Genomic DNA, 24,120 nt, shown 5'->3' on the forward strand with positions numbered 1-24,120 from the left:
TGAAAATTGGCCTTTGGTGTGATGGGCGACAGTTCATTTCACTTGCCCTATGATCTCTTCCATACCACAGTATTGTACAGTACCACTTTTCATTGCCTGTCACAGTTTGTTCATTACATTGAAGAGAATCGCTGGGGAATATGGTCAAGGTTGTTTTTTTGCTTAACTTATGTGGAACCCAAATATCAAAGTGATTATCACAACCAAGCTGGGACAAATGATTTTCAATGCTTGATTTGGATATTTGCATATGTCAGCTATCCCCTGCGTGTATAATGTTGATTGTACTCAATCAATGTCTTTATTTGATCACTCTCAACTTCAGCAGGTCTACCCAACCATGGAGCATCATCAAGCAAGAAATCTCTAACATTAAATTTCAAAAACGACTATGACACATTCGATCAGTCACAGAACCTTCTCCATACACTGCACAAACTTTTTTCTTTTTTTGCTTTGCATTTCGGTTGTGTTTTTACCTTTCTTGAGTTAGTAAAGCAGCATATGCTGAAAATGTTGCTTTTTCTTCCATCTTCAATATTAAAATGACTACGCAGAAATTCCTCTTCACTTCATGGCAAATAGATGGGGAAACAATGGAAACAGTGACAGACTTTACTTTCTTGGGCTTCAAAATCACTGCAGATGGTGACTGCAGTCATGAAATTAAAAGACGCTTGCTTCCTGGAAGAAAACCTATAACAAACCTAGACAGCATATTTAAAAGCATAAACATTATTTTGCTGACAAAGGTCTATAACAGTCAAAGCAATGGTTTTTCCAAGTAGTCATGTACGGATGAGAGTGTGACCATAAAGAAGGCTGAGAGCCGAAAAAATGATGTTTTTGTACTGTGGTTCTGGAGAAGACTCTTGAGAGTCCCTTGGACTGCAAGGAGATCCAACCTGTCAATCCTAAAGGAAACCAATCCTGAATATTCATTGGAAGGACTGATGTATTGAAGCAAAAGCTCCAATACTTTGGCCACCTGATGAGAAGAGCCAACTCATTAGAAATTACCCTGATGCTGGGAAAGATGGAAGGCAGGAGAAGGGGATGACAGAAGATGAGATGGTTGGATGGCATCACCAACTCAAAGCACACAAGTTTGAGCAAGCTTCAGGAGATGGTGAAGGACAGGGAGGCCTGGTGTGCTGCAGTCCATGGCGTCACAAAGAGTCAGACACGACTGAATGATTGAAAAACAACAACAGAGAAATTCACCAAATTGGTAAGTTTTTTTTTTTTTTTAATGCATGCTGATATGAAGAGGTGGCAAGAATACCCAGAAGAACTATACAATAAAGATCTTCATGACCCAGATAACCTCTATGGTGTGATCACTCACCTAGCGTCTGACATCCTGGAATGCAAAGTCAAATGGGCCTTAGGAAGCATCATGATGAACAAAGCTAGGGGAGCTGATGGAATTCCAGCTGAGCTATTTCAAATCCTAAAAGATGATGCTGTGAAAGTGCTGCAACCAATATGCCAGCCAATTTGGAAAACTCAGTAGTGGCCAGAGGACTAGAAAAGGTCAGTTTTCATTCCAATCCCAAAGAAAGGCAATGCCAAAGAATTTTCAAACTACTGCACAATTTCAGTCATCTCACACGGTAGCAAAGTAATGCTCAAAATTCTCCAAGCCAGGCTTCAACAGTACGTGAACTGTGAACTTCCAGATGTTCAAGGTGGATTTAGAAAAGGCAGAGGAACCAGAGATCAAATTGCCAACATCCTTTGGATCATCAAAAAAGCAAGAGAGTTCCAGAAAAACATCTACTTCTGCTTTATTGACTATGCCAAAGCCTTTGACTGTGTAGATCACAATAAACTGTGGAAAATTCTGAAAAAGATGGGAATACCAGAACACCTTACCTGCCTCCTGAGAAATTTGTATGCAGGTCAAGAAGCAACAGTTAGAACTGGACATGGAACAACAGACTGGTTCCAAATCAGGAAAGGAGTACATCAAGGCTGTATATTGTCACCCTGCTTATTTAACTTATATGCAGAGTACATCATGCGACATGCCGGGCTGGAAGCAGCACAAGCTGGAATCCAGATTGCTGGGAAAGATATCAATAACCTCAGTTATGCATATGATACCACCCTTATGGCAGAAAGAGAAGAAAAACTAAAGAGCCTCTTGATGAAAGTGAAAAAAGAGAGTGAAAAAGTTGACTTAAAACTCAGCATTCAGAAAACTAAGATCACAGCATCTGGTCCCATCACTTCATGGCAAAGAGATGGGGAAACAATGGAAACAGTGAGAGACTTTATTTTCTTGGGCTCCAAAATTACTGCAGATGGTGACTGCGGCCACAAAATTAAAAAGCGTTTGCTCCTTGAAAGAAAAGTTATGACCAACATATATGACAGGATATTAAAAAGCAGGGACATTACTTTGCCAAAAAGGTTCATCTAGTCAAAGCTATGGTTTTTCCAGTAGTCATATATGGATGTGAGAGTTGGACTATAAAGAAAGCTGAGTGCCCCAAAATTGATATTTTTGACTGTGGTATTGGAGAAAACTCTTGAGAGTCCCTTGGACTTCAAGGAGATCCAACCAGTCCATCCTAAAGGAAATCAGTCCTGAATATTCATTGGAAGGATTGATGCTGAAGCTGAAACTACAATATTTTGGCCACCTGATGCAAATAACAAACTCATTTGAAAAGACCTTGATGCTGGGAAAAATTGAAGGCAGGAGGAGAAGGGGACGACAGAGGATGAGATGGTTGGATGGCATCATGGACTTGATGGACATGAGTTTGAGTTAGCTCCAGAAGTTGATGGACAGGGAAGCCTGGTGTGCTGCAATACTTGGGGTCACAAAGAGTCAGACACGACTGAGCAACTGAACTGTACTGAACTTATATGACAGCTGTGACAATACAATCTAAGAGAAATGTTTCAAATGAAGTTTAAGACAACTAAGTGCTACTAGAGCCATCTTATGGAAAATAATGAACAAGTTTTTGGCCAACCCAATATTAACTACTGTTATCATCCCTAAACTCTTGGGAAAGAGACCCAGAGTGCTTTTCAGTATGTAGTCACCACAAATGCTATCTCATCATCAGTGCTATCCTTCTAGCCCTCTTCCAGACCTCTAGGATATCCTGCTGCTGCTGCTAAGTCATTTCAGTCTTGTCCGACTCTGTGTGACCCCTCCCCCCCAATCCCTGGGGTTCTCCAAGCAAGAACACTGGAGTGGCTTGCCATTTCCTTCTCCAATTCATGAAAGTGAAAAGTGAAAGTGAAGTTGCTCAGTCGTGTCTGACTCTTCGCAACCCCATGGACTGCAGCCTACCAGGTTTCTCTGCCCATGGGATTTTCCAGGCAAGAGTACTGGAGTGGGTTGCCATTGCCTTCTCCCTAGGATATCCTAGGATATCCTAGGAGAATACAATTAGCCTGGCCTGATATACTTAGCAAGGGAAGGGATCTCATGAACCCATGTTAGGTTTTGTCTTTCCATGGAAGGAAGGTATTGAGAAACTAAGTAAGAGACATATTTCTAGGTTTTATCCTTTCTGTAATAGGATTGTGAGCTTAATTTAATATTTTCACAGTGATGGGAGCCCTGAAGTTGATGAGTGGACATAGTTTATGCAAATCATTATTTTTTAGGTAACTCACAAGGCAACTGTTATTTCAACCTTGGAACTAATATAGTGCTTGGAATCAGGATCTCAGAAATGGAACTTTGCAAATGGACACTTCTGTAAGTCTACTCCCTCTCTGTGAGAGAAATCTTTATTACAGTAAAATCCAAAATTCTGAAGAGTTCTTGCAGAAGATTACACCAAAATTACACTCTTTCATTCTTCCTGAGGAATTTAATTCCAATCCAGGTTCCTGGGAGGACCCAGAAAACAGGTGTGTGTGAGAGATCCAAGAACAAGTTGAATCTCAAGGCACTGGGTTGGGGATGCCTTTCCAAGGCAGTGTATGTTCATGTGTTCACGCATGAATGTGTATCTGTGTGCATGTGTATAAACTCAACCACTCTGAAGCATCTTGGGCAGTAACCATGCCTTCACTTATTACTCCTACAAGTTAAATACGTAGCCAGATGAAGAGAACCTTCTCCCTCTCTCCTCCATATTTTATGCTAATGTATCCAAATGAAATCAGATTGAAATGAACATCAGGGAGCTCCCGGGTGCCCTAGTGGTTAAGATTTCAGACTTTCACTGCCATGGCCTGAGTTCAATCCCTGGTTGGGGAACTGAGACCCCACAAGCCATGTGGCCAAAAGAAAAGAAAAAAAAGGAAAAGAAATGAGCATCAACTTTATGGAGAGTAAGATGTATGAAATACCAGTAGGAAGCTGGGTGTGTGAGCAAAAGAGACACTGTTACCAGGCAACCAGTTTGGTTCAGCCCAGGTTTCCTTGGTGATGATGGTGTGAGGGTGGTTTGTTTTATATAAAGACTCCAGTTCTTCCTCCTCCTTTCCTCCTTCCCTCTTTCTCTTTCTTGGAATGTATCTTCTCTTACCTATTCTCTCCCTGCAGCACTGCCCATTTCCAGTTTTTGGGTTTGGAATCAGACACAGGTTCAAATTACAAAAGAGCCTCTGCTACTTACTAGCTGTGTGCCTCGGCAAGTTATTTGCTTCTATAAACCACAGGTTCTTAATCTGTGAAATGTATATAAAAATGAGACAATGTATACCACACACTTAGCACAAAGCTTGACAAAAAATTATTAGTTAAGATCAGTAGAAGGAAATTACTTCGAGTTGGTAAATCTCAGAAATGGCTGTGGCCATCACGTTCTCAGAGAGCTATTTGGTGCTGGTGGTGGGGTTCTTGGAAATAAAGTTGGGGATGGGAGGGAAAACATAAGATGGAGATACACAGAAGCGTTGATTTCTCTTCTTTACCCCCTCATTTATTCTCAGTTGGAAAAGCCTCTCCCTAATGAAAAAAGGAACCTGAATCATTCCATCCAGAAAGGAGGGAGGCAAGCTTGGCAGCTATTACTAAACAGTCACTAATGCTAGGAAAACCTTGCTTACCGTGGACATCAATGACTGTGAGGGCCCCGAGGGTGAGTCGAGCTCCACTGCTCAGCTTCCCTCGTACCAGCTGAACAATCTGTGCAATCTGATCATTGCTCTTCTTCAGAAAATCCTGGCAGGGGCATAGGAGGGAACAACGTGTTCAGTTGTATTCTCCTGGTAATTCTCCTGGTAATCCCTTCTCTGGAATGATACCATCCACACTCCATGGTCCAAACCAGACTCCTAGATGTCATCCCTCAATCTCCCTTTCCCTCAGCCCCAGTCATTAACCTCGAGACAAATTTCAAAAGGATAATGCTAACCAAAATAAGTCAGATTTGAAAGTCTAGATACTGTATGATTTTACTTTTATAATGTTGTGGAAAAGATAAAACTATAGGGGCATAAAGCAGAATGGTAGTTGCCAAAGGCTGAGAATAGTGCCTACAAAGGGCACGAGGAAAATTTTAGGGTGTGTGGAACTGTTCTGTATCTTGGCTGTGATGATGGTTACACGAATGTATGTGCTTGTCAAAACGCAGAAATGCACCCTAAAAAAGATGAATTTTACAATATATATAAATTAGACACGAAGCCAGAATTAATAAAAATAACTAAACTCTTTTAGATTAAAGTAGACAAAGGAAACATGAAAACTAAGTGTAATTTGGACTGGATCCAGAATTACAAAAAGATGAGTTTAAAAGGTTAAATATTGTATCAATGTTGTTGGATATTGTACTGTGGTTATGTAAGATGTTAATATGTTAATATACCTGGATGAAGGGTGTATGGGAATTCTTCGTATTATTTTTGCAATGTTATTTGCTGATCTGACTTTATTTCAAAGTGAGTTAAACAACAAAAATGAACGAAGAACATATGAGACCACCCTATGCTCATCTCACCTTCCTTACTTTTTTGTTATGTGCTTCTGGGCAAATGATTTTAACCCTCTTTGTCTCTGTCTCCTCATCTGTCAAATCTAGATAATTAAGGCTATTCTTCAAGTGATTTTGAGGAGTAAGACCCTGATGCTGGGAAAGATTGAAGGCAGAAGGAGAAGAGGGTGACAGATGATGAGATGGTCGAATGGCATCACTGACTCAATGGTCATGCGTTTGAGCAAACTCCAGAAGATTGTGAAGGACAGGGAAGCCTGGTGTGCTGCAGTCCATGGGGTCACAAAGAGTTGGACAGGACTTAGCAACTGAACAACAAAGATAAAGAACTTGGCACAATGTCTGGTATGAATAAGCGAAAGTGAAGTTGCTCAGTCTTGTCCGACTCTTTGCAACCTCATGAAGGACAGGTATGAATAAAGTGTCCAGTAAATAGTAGTGGGTATTATTAATTATAATATCCTTAATGCATAGCAAAGAAGTCTTTTTAAAATATTTATTTGTTTGGCTGCACAAGGTCTTAGTTGAAGCATGTGGGTGCTTTAGTTGCAGTACGTGGGATCTTTAGTTGCAGCATGAGGGATCTAGGTCCCTAACCAGGGCTCGAACCTGGGCCTCCTGCATTGGAGGCATAGAGTCTTAGCCACTGGACTACTAGGGAAGTCCTCTAAAAGGCTTTTTGATGCATCCCTGTTGCCCTTGGTATGTCTGCAAGCCACTGGGGACAGAACTGTTCCCCACATCTCTCTTAACCACACACATTACACAGCAATTCTGGATCAAATTGCCTTTAGTTGCTGGAATGCACCGTGCTTCTCGTTGTCAGATTTTTGCACATTTTGGTCTCTCTCTCTCACGCTCCTCCTCCTGATCTGTGCTTGACTACTCTCTATTTATATTTTATGTCTCCTCTTAGACCCTGTTTTTTCTGGGGCATCTTACCCTCTCTTACTTTTAGTTTTCTCCTTCCTTTCCATGATTTCTGGATCCCTGTATTTTCCTTATCACAGATTGATAAAAGAGCCTTTTAAAAAAATCTTTCTCACTTGACTGTAAATTCATGTCAAGGACAATGACCGATTCACTTCTAATTGCCTTTCCCTAGCAAAGGTCCAGTTGCAGATGTCCAACAAATATTTGTTAAATGAACAATAGGTCGGTGATAGACGGATGGATAGAAATTTTGTACCAACAACTTTAGGATGCCAAGGCACATCATTCAACATGCATGGTACTCCAGACCTTGAGTGTGTGATGGGAAGCATTCTATTCTTCACAGGTAGGAAATTGTAGCACACAGATGCAGTTGCAAAAGCCAGAGTTTTTAGTGTTTCTAAGGTTTCAAATTATGTACATGAAAGCAGTTTTCAAGTGTAAAGTGCAACACATCTATTAGGAATTATGAACAATAAATCTGTAAAAAGTGAAGCTGCTTGTTGTTCAGTCACTCAGTCATGTCCAACTGTTTGCGACCCTGTGGACTGCAGGGTTAGGGTTCCTGTCTTCTCTATCCTTCACTGTCTCCCAGAGTTTCCTCAAACTTATGTCCATTGAGTCAGAGATGCCATCCAACCATCTCATCCTCTGTCACCCCCTTCTTTTCTTGCCCTCAATCTTTCCCAGCATCAAGGTCTTTTCCAATGAGTTAGCTCTTTGCATTAGGTGGCCAAAGTACTGGAGTTTCAGTCTCAGCATCAGTCCTTCCAATGAATATTCAGGGTTAATTTCCTTCAGGGTTGACTGGTTTGATCTCCTTGCAGTTCAACAGACTTTCAAGAGTCTTCTCCAACACTACAATTTGAAAGCATCAGTTCTTTGGTGCTCACTCTTCTTTATGGTTCAACTCTCACATCCGTACATGACTACTGGAAAAACCATAGCTTTGCTATGCAGACCTTTGCTGGCAAAGTGATGTCTCTGTTTTTTAATATGCTGTCTGTGTCTAATTTGCCATAGTTTTACTTCCAAGGAGCAAGTGTCTTTTAATATGACTACAGTCACTGTCTACAGTGATTTTGGAGCCCCCCAAAATAAAGTTTGTCACTGTTCCCATTTTTTCCCCATCTATTTGCCGTGAAGTGAAGGGACAGATGTCATGATCTTAGTGTTTTGAATGCTGAGTTTTAAGCCAGCGTTTTCATTCTAGTCTTTCACCTTCATCAAGAGGCTCTTTAGTTCCTATTCACTTTCTGCTGTTAAAGTAGTATCTGCGTATTTGAGGGCTGATGATACTTTTCCCGGAAATCTTGATTCCAGCTAGATTCCAGTCATCTAGCCAGGGATTTCATATGATGTACTCTGCATATAAGTTAACTAAGCAGGGTGACAATATACACCCTTGACACACTCCTTTTTCAATTTTGAACCAGTTTGTTGTCCCATGTCCTGTTTTAAGTGTTGCTTCCTGACCTGCACACAGGTTTCTCAGGAGATAGGTAAAGTGGCCTGGTATTCCCATCTCTTTAAGAATTCCCCACAGTTTGTTGTGATCCACACAGTGAAAAGCTTTAGCATAACTGATGAAGCAGAAGTAGATATTGCCTTTGGAACTGCATTGCTTTTTATATGATCCAGCAGATGTTGGCAATTTCATCTCTGGTTCCTCTGCCTTTTTAAAACCCTGCTTGTACATCTGGAAGTTCTCACTTCATGTACTGCTGAAGTCTAGCTTGAAGGATTTTGTGCATAATCCTACTAGTATGCAAAATGAGTGCAACTGTACAGTAATTTGAACATTCTTTGGCATCAACTTTCTTTTGGATTTGAACGAAAACTGACCTTTTTCAGTGCTGTGGCCACTGCTGAGTTTTCCAAATTTGCTGGCATATTGAGTGCAGCACTTCAACAGCATCATCTTTTGGGATTTGAACTAGCTCAGCTGGAATTCCATCACCTCCACTAGCTTTGTTTGTAGTAATGCTTCCCAAAGCCCACTTGAATTCATACTCCAGGATGTCTGGCTCTAGTTGAGTGGCCATACCACTGTGGTTACCTGAGTCACTAAAATCTTTTTTGTACATTTCTGTGTATTCTTGCCACTTCTTCTTAATCTCTTCTCCTGTTAAGTCCTCGCTGTTTCTGTCCTTTATTGTGCCCATCTTTGCATGAAAATTTCCCTTGGTATCTCCAATTTTCTTTAGGAGATCTTTCGTCTTTCCCATTCTACTGCTTTCCTCTATTTCTTTTCATTGTTTACTTAAGAAGGCTTTCTTATCTCTCCTTGCTATTCTCTAGAACTCTGTATCTTTCCTTTTCTCCTTTGCCTTTCACTTCTCTTTTCTCAGCTATTTGTAAGGCCTTCTCAGACAGCTACTTTGCCTTCTTGCATTTCTTTTTCTTGGGGTTGGTTATGGTCACCATCTCCTATACAATGTTATCAACCTCCATCCATAGTTCTTCAGGCACTATGTCTGCCAGAACTAACCCCTTGATCTATTTGTCACCTCCACTATATAACAGTAAGGGATTTGATTTAGGTTATACTTGAATGGCTAGTGGTTTTCCCTACTTTCTTCAATTTAAGTCTGAATTTGGCAATAAGGAGTTCATGATCCAAGCCACAGTTAGCTCCCAGTTGTGTTTTTGCTAACTATATAGAGCTTCTCCATTTTCAGCTGCAAAGAATATAATCAATCTGATTTCAGTACTGACCATCTGGTGATGTCCATGTGTAGAGTCATCTCTTGTGTTGTTGGAAGACAGTGTTTGCTATGACCAGTTTGTTCTCTTGGCAAAACTCTGTTAGCTTTGCCCTGCTTCGTTTTGTACTCCAAGGCCAAACTTGCCTGTTAGTCCAGGTATCTCCTGACTTCCTACTTTCACATTCCAGGCCCCTATGATGAAAGGACATCTTTTTTTTTTTTTTTTTGGTGTTAGTCTTATAGGTCTCCATAGAACTTTTTAACTTAGCTTCTTTGGCATCAGTGGTTGGTGCATAAACTTGCATTACTATAATGTTAAATAGTTTGTTGGAAATGAACTGAGGTCATTCTGTCATTTTTGAGACTGCATCCAAATACTGCATTTTGGACTCTTTTGTTGACTATGAGCGGTACTCCATTTCTTCAAAGGAATTCTTTCCCATAGTAGTAGATATAATAGTCATTTGAATTAAACTCACCCATTCCCATCCATTTTAGTTCACTGATTCCTAAAATGTTGATGTTCACTCTTGCCATCTCCCGCTTGACAAAATCCACTTTACCTTGATTCATGGACCTAACATTCCAGGTTCCTATGCAATGTTTTTCTTTGTAGCATGGGACTTTACTTTTACCCCCAGACACATCCACAGTTGAATGAAATTTCTGCTTTGGCCCAGCCTCTTCCTTCTTTATGGAGTTGTTTTTCCACTCTTCCCTAGTAGCATATTGGACACCTACTGACCTGCGGGGGGCGGTGCTTATCTTCCAGTGTCACCTTTTTGCCTTTTCATTTTGTTCATGGGGTTCTCAAGCCAAGAATACTGAAATGGTTTGCCATTCCTTTCTCCAAGGTACCACATTTTATCAGGCCTTGACTAGCAAGGACATGCCTTCAGCCACTCCATGTAGCTGGATGACATGCCTGGTGCCCTGGCTGTCCCACCGCTGGTCCATGTTTAGTGTGTAGACCTTCACAGGCTGCAGGGTGTCTGTCAGTGTGCTGCCTGGGGGGGTGGGGGGGGGGGGGGGGAGTGGCGCAGAGCCAAGGCCCTGTTGTATTTGCTAGGAAGGGGGTCTACAGAAGGCTGGAGCCAAAGTTGGAGGATGTCCAGGAGTGGAGGGCTCCCTGCCCTTGCTTCTGCTGCTGGCCAACCTGGGGACAATCTGCTGCCTGCATGGCCCTCTGCTGGCAGAGCTCTGGCCCCTCTTTTCCTCCCCTCCAGTTCCTCGGCATTATTATCCAGGCTCGGCAAGCCTGGCTGCCCGGAAGGGTGTGCACAGTGCTTCTTGGACTCCGGCCCCATTGTGCTGGGAACTTGGGGTGCTGGTTATTACCCTGCTCCTGCCTCGACCTCCCCCATGATCTCTGCGAAGCTGCTTCCCTTGCTAAAACTTGCAACTTGGTCAAATACTAATGTTCTAATTTTAATGTATAAAGCAAAATATAGCAAATTAAAATATATTCTGGTTCCCAGATAATCATATATAGGGGTGATGACAGCAGATCTGATGCGATAATCATAGAAAATTACACCATGGTAAAAATGTTGGGAATGGAATTACCATTTACTCAGTCAAAAAATATTTATTAAGCAACTACTTGGCACTGCAATAACCCCCTGAGATATAACAATGAGCAAACCAGACATGGCCTTTTCCCTGTGGGGTTTATAGCCTATAATCTTAATACTGAATAATTTACCAGCATCTCATTTAACCCTGCTCAGTAGTAAGGTGTGGTGGTATAATTTCTTTCATTTTATAGACAAGGAGACTGAGACTCAGGTTAGGTAACTTGCCCATGGTCACATAGCTAACAGGTGAAGGTGTCAGAAGTTGAACTCAAGTCCATCTAGGTCCTGAACTCTCAAGTATAGGCATTAGTGGTAGAGTTAAGGGGAAATATGTGTGTCTGTATCTGAAGACAAGCAGGATCTGAGTATTCATGGTTTCAAGAGAAAGCTGAAGAAAAAGCTAGAGGTGGGTGAGTGTTTGACTGGGGGTGGTGAAAAGGGATATGGTGGAGAAAGAAGAGCGGAAAACAGGACCAGGTGGCTTCTTGGCACAGGAAAAAAATGAAGAGGTCTCTGTTGGTACAAATTCTGCCAGGTTGGCACTTGGAAGGAAAGGCTGATAAAAGTTAAGATCCTTTAGCCTAGAATTTCTATCTAGGAAGAAATGCGAGAGTTCCTACACTACAGAACTTGAGGATAGTCCTAATTCCAAACATGTGTCCTGAAGCAAACCCTGACTTCTGTGACACCATGGGCCTGTTTATTTTTTCTTTAGAAAAATGGCAGTCTAATTATATGTCATTCAAATCATAATCTAGCTTAAATCTCCACTATAAGCTTCATGACAGGCTCACTTACCGGTAGGGTCTTTTCAATCAGGGCTTGGGAAACCTCCTGGGTCCAAAAGATGGAGGAGACACAGATAACCACCTGGCCAGGCCACTGCAAGACCCACTGATTACGGGGGACCTGGGAAAGCGCAGGAGGGCAGTTTGCAGGGTCAGTTCATCTTGTGTGATTTAAACTGACTTCCTAAAATATCCACCACAATCTTATCCCCTCAACAAAAACAAAAGTCATCCCCAGCCTCAAAGGTTACATACAAATCTTAACATTTCTGGGATTATTGATTTATGTCTTCCTCCCTGAATTTTATAGAAAAGAAAAAGATCCTCACCAACAATTTCATTAATTCCATCACCTACAAATTGGCACTTGCCATCTACATCTACAAGGATTGATTATGAGCTGCTGCAGCTGCTGACCTCCAACACCCCTCTGAAAGGAGTTCAGGGTGGAGATCAGGACTAAGTCACCCTATGCTCTGGGAAAAACTTTCAGAACAGGTCTTCAGATAGATATTTTCAGGAGATGATTTTATGAGCCCAATTCTTGCAAATCCTCTTATCTAGAAAAACACTAAATCCTTCATGGTGGTATCTGCTCCTTGTGATTAGCAGTAACCTTCATGAGACTAGAAAACACCTTCTGTAAATAATATGTGCTTGATTGTGTATACTCCCCCTTCACCAAAATCACATATACACTGACCTTCCTTCCTTTACCTCTTGGGAGCAGTTTCTCAGAGGTATCTGAAATGCTGTCTCCTGGCTATAGTCCTCATTTTGCCCCAAATAAAACTCAGCTCACAACTTTCACAGTAACAGGGATAGAGTACAGGGACAAAGTAGGTGATTAAATAGTTAATCTCACTAGGGGATTGTAACTAGAATAAATATGGGAGACCCCTGTAAGATAACGACTTTGCAAGAAAGCAGGTTTGCTTAACTACAAGACCAAGCAGCTTGTTTAGCAACAAAACCATGCAACAGAAGCATAAGACATGCCCCCAAAACAACAAAACAATGGGGGCATGAGAGCCACATCTTTTCCAGTGAACTCAGTACGTTAATGGCTCCTAGGATATGCTCTCTGCAGGCATGAAAAACAATAATCTGTGGACCTAGCTTGGTCATGTAGGGACAAGAAAACTCCCCTGCCCAACCTGAAGGAGGAGCTCATGATGGAAGCACAATGTCTACTTGAGAAAGACAAAGAAGTTCTTCCTTTACCCACTTTTTCTTTGATTATGAAACTGTAGCCCTGTGGGTTCTTGGGGTATGGTATTCTCTTGCCTGCCCACTTGTAAGCCTCACAAGCATCTTATTCTAATAAATCACTTTTTACCTATCACTTTGCTTCTTGCTGAGTTTTTTCCTATGCTGAGACATAAAGGACTATGATAACGGAGCTCTTTTCAATGTTGTGCATTTCCTATATAAGCAAGGTGTTGTCCAGAAAGTATTTATATAACTACTCTTTTTGATAGCTACATAATATTGCAATGCTGTCCCACAATTTTCATAGCCATGACATCCCCTAACTTTTTAAAACTTCTCTGTAGATAGATAGAAATTATCCATAGATAGGCAAATTATGGGTTGAGAGCCATGTCTGAAGTTAGGTTGTAACACAGTCAGGCCATTGTTGAACCTATCATCTAAGCATGCTTTTGCACTACAAAGGCAAAGATAAATAGTTGTGACTGGTGTATATTGCCTGCAGAGTGAAAATCATTTGCCATCTGGCTCTTCACAGAAAAAGCTTGTCTGGCTATAGATGCAACTGCATGAAATAACTTCATGCAGGTAGTCATTTTTCTTTAACTTAATTTTTGATTAACTTAAATTTTGATTAAGTTTGATTCAGAGGAGGCAATGGCACCCCTCTCCAGTACTCTTGCCTGGAAAATCCTATGGATGGAGGAGCCTGGTAGGCTGTAGTCCATGGAATCGTGAAGAGTCAGACACAACTGAATGACTTCACTTTCACTTTTCACTTTTGTGCATTGGAGAAGGAAATGGCAAGCCACTCCAGTGTTCTTGCCTGGAGAATCCCAGGGACGGGGGAGCCTGATGGGCTTCCGTCGATGGGGCTGCAGAGTCGGACACAACTGAGGTGACTTAGCAGCAGCAGCAATTTTTGATTTATAATGTATCAGGGGACAAAGGACTTGGTTTTTCATTTACAATACAAATACTACTGAGAGAGGCAACAGTGTCAGTCCTGGGTACATCATTGGGAAGGTGTTAATTGAATATTCCTTAAATGGAAAAAGCCCTGGGGGTAGGGATGGGGGCCTCAAAGTTAGAAACACTTAAAATAGAGGAGACTAAAGATCTAGTCAACTTTTTCACTCTCCTCTGTCACTTTCATCAAGAGGCTCTTTAGTTCTTCTTCGCTTTCTGCCATAAGGGTTCACAGGGTTCTCAAGGCAAGAATATTGAAGTGGTTTACTATTTCCTTCTCCAGTGGACCATGCTTTGTCAGAACTCTCCACTGTGACCCATCCGTCATGGGTGGCCCTACATGGCATGGCTCATAGTTTCATTGAATTAGACAAGGCTGTGGTCCATGTGATTCATTTGATTAGTTTTCTGTGATTGTGGTTTTCATTCCGTCTGCCCTCTGATGGATAAGGATAAGAGGCTTATGGAAGCTTCCTGATGACAGGCTCCTTGGAAGAAGAGCTATGACCAACCTAGACAGCAGTCTAAAAGCAGAGACATTACTTTGCCAACAAAGATCCATCTAGTCAAAGCTACAGCTTTTCCAGTAGTCATGTATGGATATGAGAGTTGGACCATAAAGAAAGCTGAGTGCCGAAGAACTGATGCTTTTGAACTGTGCTGTTAGAGAAGACTCTTGAGAGTCCCTTGGACTGTAAGGAGATCAAATCACTAAATCCTAAAGGAAATCACTCCTAAATATTCATTGGAAGGACTGATGCCGAAGCTGAAACTCCAACACTTTGGCCATCTGATATGAAGAACTGACTCACTGGAAAAGACCCTGATACTGGGAAAGACTGAAGGAAGGAGAAGGGGATGACAGAGGGTGAGATGGTTGGATGGCATCACTGACAGGATGGACATGAGTTTAAGTAAGCTCCAGGAGTTGGTGATGGACAGGGAAGCCTGGCATGCTGCAGTCTATGGGATCATAAACAGTTGGACACGACAGAGCAACTGAACTGAACTGAAAGATCTAGTCTGCCAACAGTAAACTTAAGAGTAATTGTCACAGGTTCTTATCCCTTACGCCTTCTGTTATACAAGTCACCTAAAGCTTTGGGAGCTAAATGAGTTGTGCCCTTTGGAGTGTTAACTACAAATTGCCACTTTGCCATCTACCTCTATACAGATTAAATCATGTGCTGCTGCAGTTGATTTTCAGCATCCCCTAAAAGGAGTTCAGGGTGGAGAGCAGAAATGAGGCACTCTGTGCTTTGAGAAAAACTTGCAGCACAGGTCTTCAGATAGACATTTTCAGGAGCTGTTTTTATTAGCTCAATTCTTATATCTCCTTACATCCAGAAAAGCACCAATACCCTTCATGGTGACGAGTGCTCCTTGTGACTAGCAGAAACCTGAAAAAATATGTGCTTGATTGCATGTATTTCCCCTTCACCAAAATCACACGTATATTGACCTGCTCCCTACCTCTACGGAGCAATTTCTCAGAGCTATCTGAAGTGCTGTTCCCCAGACTGCAGTCTTCTTGTTGCCCCAAATAAAACTTACCTTGTAATTTTCACATTGTGCAATTATTTAAAGTAAACAGGGCATGTGTAATGTTAATGAAAAACCTAGGAGAGGGGATGCTTAATTGGGAAGGGGCTCTAAATAAACCTCTTGCCATCAATTATTTTCACAGAAAGGACTGGCCCACAGTAATCATAGGATATACTGGTATGGGCCGCTTATAACTGTAAACCTTTCATATTCAGAACTATATATAGTGCCCCAGGATTTATAGGGAAAAAGAAAAGAGGCACAGAGGGGTCAGGTGTTACTTATCAGGAGAGGGATGGGTTTTAGTGGAAGACAGGCTTCCATTTAACCTTGGCCCCCAAATTTTTCTTGGTGTACCAACACCCTGGCATGTGTACCCCGGTTTTCATTTACCTGGACATATGCTTCAATCCCAAGTTTAATAACTTCCTGCATACTGGCAAGCATCATCTGTTCCACCTGAAGGAGCCATTTTTCCACCATGCCCTGCAGGTTGAGACAGACAGAGAGGCAGTGACAGTTAACCAAGCCTGGAGGGAGGGACCATGGGCAAAGGCCAGCTTTCTCTCAGCAAAGGGCTGGAGGGAGGCCAAAGGTTTGTACACCTCCGAGCCAATATTCTTTAACTATTGGTTACCCTTATTTACTGTATTCTCAGAAGTGTATGTTTCAAAAGAGGGACAATAGAAACTTTTTAATACACATTTCTTTCACATTTTCTGAAAGACAGCTTCTTAGGAGACAAGTGATACATTTATACTTCAGATTGAGAAATAAGATATTGCCTGTCATGTCAGTAAATAAAAGAAGTTGCAGCCACCAGCAACCGCAGCCACCCTGTATCCCCTGAAGGTGAGCCCTGAAGGAACTCAGGAAGGAGACAAAGAATGCTTGCCTACAAGCTGCAGTCACCCCCAAGGGTGCAGCTTGAGGAAACTCAGGATGTGAAAACACAGGATACTGGCCCCAGATAGCTGAGGTGGATATCAAAGGACTGATCAGTGAGCCCAGACTCTTGCATCTTCTCATACATAGAAAAGCAATCAATTCCTTAACTTGCGATATCTGGTTTTCTTTCATTAACAATAATCTTTTGACATTCAGAAGTTGCAAAACTCCTAAATATCCTGGCTCCCCTCCAACCTCCAGCAGTTTTCTCCGGCTTACCTGAGATGTTGCCTCTCTAACTTGACATTCTAAGAATGTATGCTGAATAAAGCAGAACTCAACTTTTGGGTGGTACATTTTTTCAGTCTACAAGTTCATAAAATAAATTGTCCATTTCTAATTGCACAGTTTTAATTCTTGTATTATTCCAGTGGTCCTCAAACTTTGCTGGGTATTGGCATCACCTGGAGTTCTTTAAAAGTTATGGATTTCTGAACCCCACTCCCAGACCTTCTGATTTGATTGGTATGGGATGCAACCAGGGCAAATGGAGTTTTTAGAATCTCTACAGGTAATTAGAATATGCAGCATATTATTCAGTGTTAGAGTTTCAGGTAACTGTACCTGCTGACTTCAGTGCTAGCTGGTGTCTGGTTCCAAGGTGTGATTCCTAGTTGCTGAAACTTAACTGTGTGGGTGGCAAAAATGGTCTATCAAGCAAGGCCAAGAACGCTAGTCTACTTCTACTGTGAGCTGCTGGCATGTTCAGCAAGAGCGGAAGTAACTTACATTTTACTTGAAGGGCACATGTATAAAAAGTGTGAGTTAAATGGCATCAAGCCCCTACTGGACAGTTTATTGATCTGACTGGATCTCTGAATTTAGATCTGCTCATGCGGATTTAAACAGTAAGTTGTTTGGATCTGGTTCCTGCTACTGTCTCCACATCAAGTTTTATTGAAAATTTCCCACAAATTTAGGGTGCCATGTGAATTGCAGTATAATCTCCATCTTAGAGATGAACAAGCAGACCCAGAAAGATTAGTTCCCCAAAGTCGGCTGTGCTGCGTGCTTAGTCTCTCAGGCATGTCCGACTCTGCGACCCATTGGCCTGTAGCCTGCCAGGCTCCTCTGCCCATGGGATTTTTCAGGCAAGAATACTGGATTGGTTGCCATTTCCTTCTCCAGAGGGTCTTCCTGACCCAGGGATTGAACCCACATATCCCGTGTCTCCTGTATTGCTGTCAGATTCTTTACCTGCTGAACCATTAGGGAAGCCCCAAAGTTACCCCATCATTAAGTTGTGGAATGTAAATGTTCTACACTCAGTCTGAAACCAGAGTCTAAATGCTTAACCAACATATAATCTGCTTCTCTCTGTTTGGCTGTTGTAAAGAAAAGAGCTCAAAAATGGGTAAATGGAATTACTTTGGCTTGAGCTGGGTAGATTTTCTGTTTGAATGGAACGATTTCTTTTTCTGAGCTGATCATGCCCACAATCTCCAGACTGTCTGTAAACTCCAGCTTGGCAATTCCTTCAAAGCACTTCTTCAAGTGTGGCTGCACCCGGAGAGGGTCCTTTGTCTCTGACAATATCTCCAGCAGCTCATCATTTGATAGGAAGAAGAACCTATTTCAAAGCAAAGCAAGATGGCTACTGGAATCTCTTCTAAGAGCTTCTATTCCCAACAAAAGTGATACTCCCCGACAGGTAGATGACACTCTAGTGAACACCAGCTACTTCTAGGGCCTTATCTAAGGCCAACTCCCCTTCACCATTTTTCATCTAGGGCATAGAGACTGAAGACAGTTTTGACTCAGAGCAAAAAAAAAGAAAAAAAGATGAAAGCTGGTATATGTGGGTTTTATACGGCTGTGTGTGAGGAGTTGGTATTAGCTGAAAGACATCTAAACAGAGCAGTGGTTCTTAACCTTGTCTACAGCTTAGAATCATCTGCAGAGTTTAGGAAAAAAAGTTTCAATGCCAAGGTTCCACTGCCCAGAGATTCCAATACTGATCTGGGATCTTATATTTTTAAAAATCCCTGTGATTCTAATGTGCAATCAGTGTTGAGAACTACTGGGCAGGAGGAAAGAAAACTTCCTTATCTTTCCTTATTCTCAGAAAATGTTACAGGTGGGAAATAAGTGCACATTAATAATGAGCCTATTTATGTGCAGAGGGCTTTATCATGTTTTATATTAGAGTGATAAGATAGCTTCACTCTCTTGCTTAGACCTTAAAGGCAGGGATAGCAAACTTTCAGAAAATGTTCTAGGGATAAATCTCTACAGTAACCACTAGGTTTTAAGTTCAGTAATGGAAGGATCATATAATGACAGTTTTCACTGTATGTATTGTTCAGTTGCTATGTCATGTCCAACCCTTTGTGACCCCATGGACTGCAGCACACCAGGCTTTTCTGCCCTTCACTATCTACAAAAGGTCACAATATTTGTAACTTCTTTGTTCAAGAGGTGAAGTCTGTTTTCACATCTCTTGAAACTTGGCTGGCTCTGAGTTCTTCTTTGGCCAATAGATTTTAGAAGACATGAATTTGCACTAGTTTCAAGCTTAGACATCAAGAGGCCTTGAAGTTTCAACTCTTGCTGCTTTTGGGAACACTGCAACCATCACCATATGAATAAACCCAGGCTAGCTTTCTGGAGGTTGAAAGACATTTGGGCCAATTATCCTTGCTGCCCTGGCCAACAGGAAGCTCACCACCAGACAAGTGGTTGAGGCGATGGTCTGCCAGTTGACTGTGATCAACATGAGTGAGCCCTGATGAGGCCAGAAGAACTACCCAGCTGAGCTCTGCCTAGTTTTCCAACCCACAGAATTGTGAGCTCAGTAAACAGTTGATGTTTTAAACTTCTAAGTTTGGAGGTGGCTTGTTATGCAGCAAAGCAAATTAACACACTGTAACTGTAGCATTGAATGGATAGGAATAAATCAATAATTATTTGTTGGCTGGTTGACTAACTGTTATCTAATTAGGATGTCGATTTCTCCCACTCCCAAGTGAAATTCAAATAGGTGATCTCTATGGATTCATCATGTGTGATAATGAATAAGGCTCAATAGCCACAAGAGTAATAATTAGTATTTTGTATAATTTAAAACTAAAAATTTTATTTAGCACTCTGTATTTTCAAGATAAAATTCATTTAAAACATGTGACTATCAAGAACATTTTCAAAGTCTTTTCTGAGAGCGCTTACTTTTATTCCATAAAAATACACAAACAAATACTGATACTTTGTGTATGTAGATAATTAACTTACGGAGAAGATGAAGCTCAGAGAATTTAAATAACTGAGTATCTTATCCAGACTACCTGAATTTGTCCATTTACCAGTCTTATGCTTCTTAGCAAGTTTTGTTTCCTCATTTGTAAAATTGGGGTAAAAACAATGTAAGCAACTTCATAGGATTATTGTAAGGGCTAAATCAGATAATATGTTTAAGCACTTAAAGTGGTGACCTGGCATATGGTAAATATTGTATTAATGTTGGCTATTATTCATATTTTTATTAGGAAAAACATTACTGGGCATATGATTAGAAGCTCATATTTCAAAGGTTTCTTCTTAACAAAGTTTTGTGCTTCCAAGTTAAGGTTTTTTTCACTATCTGTGCTATATTTGTGTTATCCAACACTGAAGCCCTTAGCAAAATGTGGCTATTTACCTTTAAAGAATTAATACTAAATAAATTAAAATTTTACTAAGTTACGCTAGCCACATTTCAAGTGCTGGATAGCCATATGTGGCTAATGACTCAAACTGAGGTCTGCTTAACTCCAAAGTCCAGGCTTTTGAGTACTATACCCCTCCAACTGGGCGTCTGACCATGCTGGCTCCACTGGGGTCCATTCAACCGCACTCTAAATAGTGACTATGAAGACATGCCTTACCCCTGAGAGCTGTCTCTTGGGGAATGGAAAACCTCAAAAGAATATGGAATAGATGTGTGTGTGTGTGTGTGTGTGTGTGTGTGTGCGCGCAAGCGTGCTTAGTCGCTCAGTTGTGCCCAACTCTTTGCAACCCTATGGATGGTAGCCTGGCAGGCTCCTCTGTCCATGGGGATTCTCCAGGCAAGAATACTGAAGTGAGTTGCCATGCCCTCCTCCAGGAGATCTTCCCAACCCAGAGACTGAACCCAGGTCTCCACACTGCAGGTGGATTCTTTACCGACTGAGCCATCAGAGAAGCTCATGGAATAGATGAGTAGAAGCCAACTCTCAGTATAAAAAAAAAATGTAATTCTACCAATATATGGGTCAAGAGGGCAAATTCAAACAAAAGAACAATACTAGATACCTGGGGAAAAACAGTCTCTTCTTCTCCAAGTAATCATTCAGCCCTTTCTGGATGTCCTCCAACAGAAGGTTGGCTTCCTGAAGTCTCTCAGCCATCCGTGGCTGGTCTGCTGCCATCAAAACCCTCGTATCTTTCACCTGGGTTCCATAAAAAGGTGATAATCATCAAGAGGTTCCCAGATTCTGAGACTGATTGCTGTAATCAGTGTGTGACTAATGCATCGATTAATGACCCTCCCAGCCTAATCACCTCCTAATCCCACAAGGGTGACTGCTCATAACAATACCCTTTTGCTCTGGCTATGATTGAATGGGCTGGGGTTGGGCACCTAAAAGCCACAAAGTCAATCATATTTTAACTACTGGGATTGTGGAATCAGACCATGATATTCTATACTTATCTGTTCTTGCCCCTCGAACATTTGTTAAATAACTGAGTAACTGAATATAGTGAATTATTTGAATTCTAAAATTATTCTCAATTTATAAGCTTTAGCACATTATCCTGTAACAAATAAAGTCTTATATCTCATGAGGAATGGGAGCTAAATTATCCAAATTTAAATAGTTACCTCTGTGAAGTTGGGACTTCAAAAGGCCACTAATTTTCATATTTCCTATTCCCATGTTTTAATTTTTAATAACAAATAACCAGAAATTTAAAAATTATAAAGATATTGTATTTGCAAAAATCAGCTTAGATAAAATCCAGTTTACTTATAGATTTCAAGGGACATGGTAGGATTGAATAATGTGGAACATCTATATGGCATCCCACATTTGTGATGGTAAGATGTGCTAGGGAGTGAAAACTCACAGCTTGGGACATAAGTGATTTCCAGTAATTATCAACGATGGCAAATTTCCTGCCCTCTTCTGGCATCTGGGCTATGATGTCCTCTGAACTGAAGATTGGTTCCAGGTACAGCCAAGTGGCTTGGCACTTTAACCAGGCATCCAAAATTTCCTGCACACGAACTAGCTTTTCTTCCCATTTCTGTAAATTCAGCATTTCACATCTGAATCATTAACATGCCACTATGCATCACAGACCCACTGACTAAACAAATGGATGCATTCATTAACTTATTCAGTCATTCACTTGTTCCACAAATACTTGCTGAGTGACCCCTATGTCCTGGTCACTTTTGTAGGCAAAGTGGATACAGCAATGAAAGAGAATACAAGATTCCTTATCCTTATAGAGTTCCTAGTGGAATAATCACAACAACGACAATGCTGCTAATTAACTGAAAGTGTCAGCTCTGCTACAAGCTTGTTTAAAAAATTTACACTGGAAAGCATCTTGAAAGAGATAGTTAAAAAGTTAAGGTTCACCTTAACTTTCTAAGGGATAATAAAAAAAAAAAACAGGAATAATAAAAGGAATAAAAAAACAAGGAATAATAACAAAAAAGTCTAAAAAAGAATAATAATAATTAAGAAAAAAACAAGCCTAAAAAGGAATTTTAAAAATATCCTGATTTTCAGGGTCATCTTAAAAAACAACAATAACAATAATAGTTTTAAGGCTTACTCTGTGCCAAGTGATGGTCCAAGTGCTTTATGTACGTGAAAACCAATTTAATCCAACAGATTCACGAGGGAGATATTATTATAAAACTTACTTTACAGATGCAGAAACTGACATACTCAAGTAACTGGTCTAAAGTCACACAACCAATAAGGGACAGAGTCAGAATTTGAACACAGACAGTCTGGCTTGAGTCTCTGTCCTTAGCCTATTCTACTTCTACAAACAATGATCAAAGGAGGCTAACCTCCAGTAATTTACATTCTAGATTTCTAAAACTGATAAGATACTTCCCAAATGTATTTTTGTTTGGTGTACTCAAAACACTTATCTTCTCTTTTAGCAGACTGTCACAAAACCTCAGTCTACCGAACTATTACAAAGGCTTACTTGGTTATTGCTTTCAGTCTTTATAAGCTTCCCTGGTGGCTCACTTGGTAAAGAGTCTGCCTACAACATGGGAGACCTAGGTTTAATCCCTGGGTGGGGAAGATCCCCTAGAGAAGGAAATGGCAACTCACTCCAGCATTCTTGCCTGGAGAATTCCATGGACAGAGGAGCCTGGTTGGGTACAGTCCATGGGATCATAACAAGTTGGACACACTTTCAGTCCTTTGTTGTTGCTGCTTTTTATCAAGAGAAAGTGGGTTTTCTTTTTAATTGAACTTAAAAATCTTCTTTTAGGATTTCCTTGCAGTCCAGTGGTTAAGACTCCATGCTTCCACTACAGGGGGTGTGGGTTAGATCCCTGGTTGGGGAACTAAGGTTCTACATGCCTCATGGTATGGTCAAAAAAGTAAAAACAAAACAAAAACATTCTGTTCCTCCAAGAAAGCCAGAGCCTAATGGGCCATCACAAAACGTTCTATCTCATTTCCTCTTACCCGGCATTCAGTTTCTATTGGTTTGACAAATGGAGAGCCACACATGGTCTGGGTTTTTATCACGTGATCATCAAGTAACAGTTGAATGTCATCAACTGCACACAAGATGCTTGTATCCTGCAAATAAAAATGACCCACCCTGTTAAAATCAGACCTCTTTCCCACAACTTCATACTGATCCCCAAATGACTCACTGCTCAGATCTCCACCTCTGTGGGACACTATGTCCTATAGGAGAGAGAGTTTTCTATTTTCTACTTTGAAAATATTCTTAAAGACTTTTATACCTCCTTTGCAGTTATCAAATGTGGTCCAAACCTAGATCTGCAACTAGTATCTGCTATCTGGAGGAGAAAGAGTTCTGTCCTCTTCTCTGTGTTTCTGATTTTCTGTTCACTTGCTTTCCTGGCTCCCTAAGGTAGAATCAACTGCTAATCTGCATAGATTAGGTTTGATTCCGAAACCATGTGCCCCAGGGCACTACAGCAAACTCACAGCAAATAACTTCAGTTACGCAGCAGGGCCTAGAGGAACTATCCCACATTGAGGGTCAGGAAGGGTAGCGGTGAGGAGATACCCTTCGTCCAAGGTAAGGAGCAGCGGCTGCGCTTTGCTGGAGCAGCATGAAGAGATACCCCATGCCCAAGGTAACAGAAACCCAAGTAAGATCGTAGGTGTTGCAAGAGGGCATCAGAGGGCAGACACACTGAAACCATACTCACAGAAAACTAGTCAAACTAATCATACTAGGACCACAGCCTTGTCTAACTCAATGAAACCAAGCCATGCCCATGAGGGCATCCAAGACGGGCAGGTCATGGTGGAGAAGTCTGACAGAA

The 24,120-nt window shown here is 41.2% G+C and overlaps 1 protein-coding gene and 1 non-coding gene across 6 annotated transcripts in view; both read right to left on the minus strand.

Annotated features, from left to right (window-relative positions):
- DNAH3 (dynein axonemal heavy chain 3) overlaps positions 1–24,120 on the minus strand; it is a 232,424-nt gene that overhangs the window by 129,450 nt on the left and 78,854 nt on the right. For all 5 annotated transcript variants that reach the window (XM_042240494.2, XM_015104112.4, XM_060405790.1 and 2 more), the window contains 7 exons: positions 23,282–23,398; positions 21,681–21,860; positions 20,865–21,001; positions 17,967–18,168; positions 16,044–16,136; positions 11,935–12,045; positions 5,032–5,146 (listed from right to left, as the gene is read on the minus strand). In XM_042240494.2, coding sequence (XP_042096428.1) covers positions 5,032–5,146; positions 11,935–12,045; positions 16,044–16,136; positions 17,967–18,168; positions 20,865–21,001; positions 21,681–21,860; positions 23,282–23,398 — 955 coding nt within the window. The remainder of the gene's footprint in view (positions 1–5,031; positions 5,147–11,934; positions 12,046–16,043; positions 16,137–17,966; positions 18,169–20,864; positions 21,002–21,680; positions 21,861–23,281; positions 23,399–24,120) is intronic.
- Positions 6,507–6,579, minus strand: TRNAW-CCA (transfer RNA tryptophan (anticodon CCA)). Its single transcript has one exon. It is a non-coding gene; the product is annotated as a tRNA-Trp (tRNA).

Source organism: Ovis aries, chromosome 24, assembly GCF_016772045.2.
Source record: "Ovis aries strain OAR_USU_Benz2616 breed Rambouillet chromosome 24, ARS-UI_Ramb_v3.0, whole genome shotgun sequence".
NCBI lineage: Eukaryota > Metazoa > Chordata > Mammalia > Artiodactyla > Bovidae > Ovis > Ovis aries.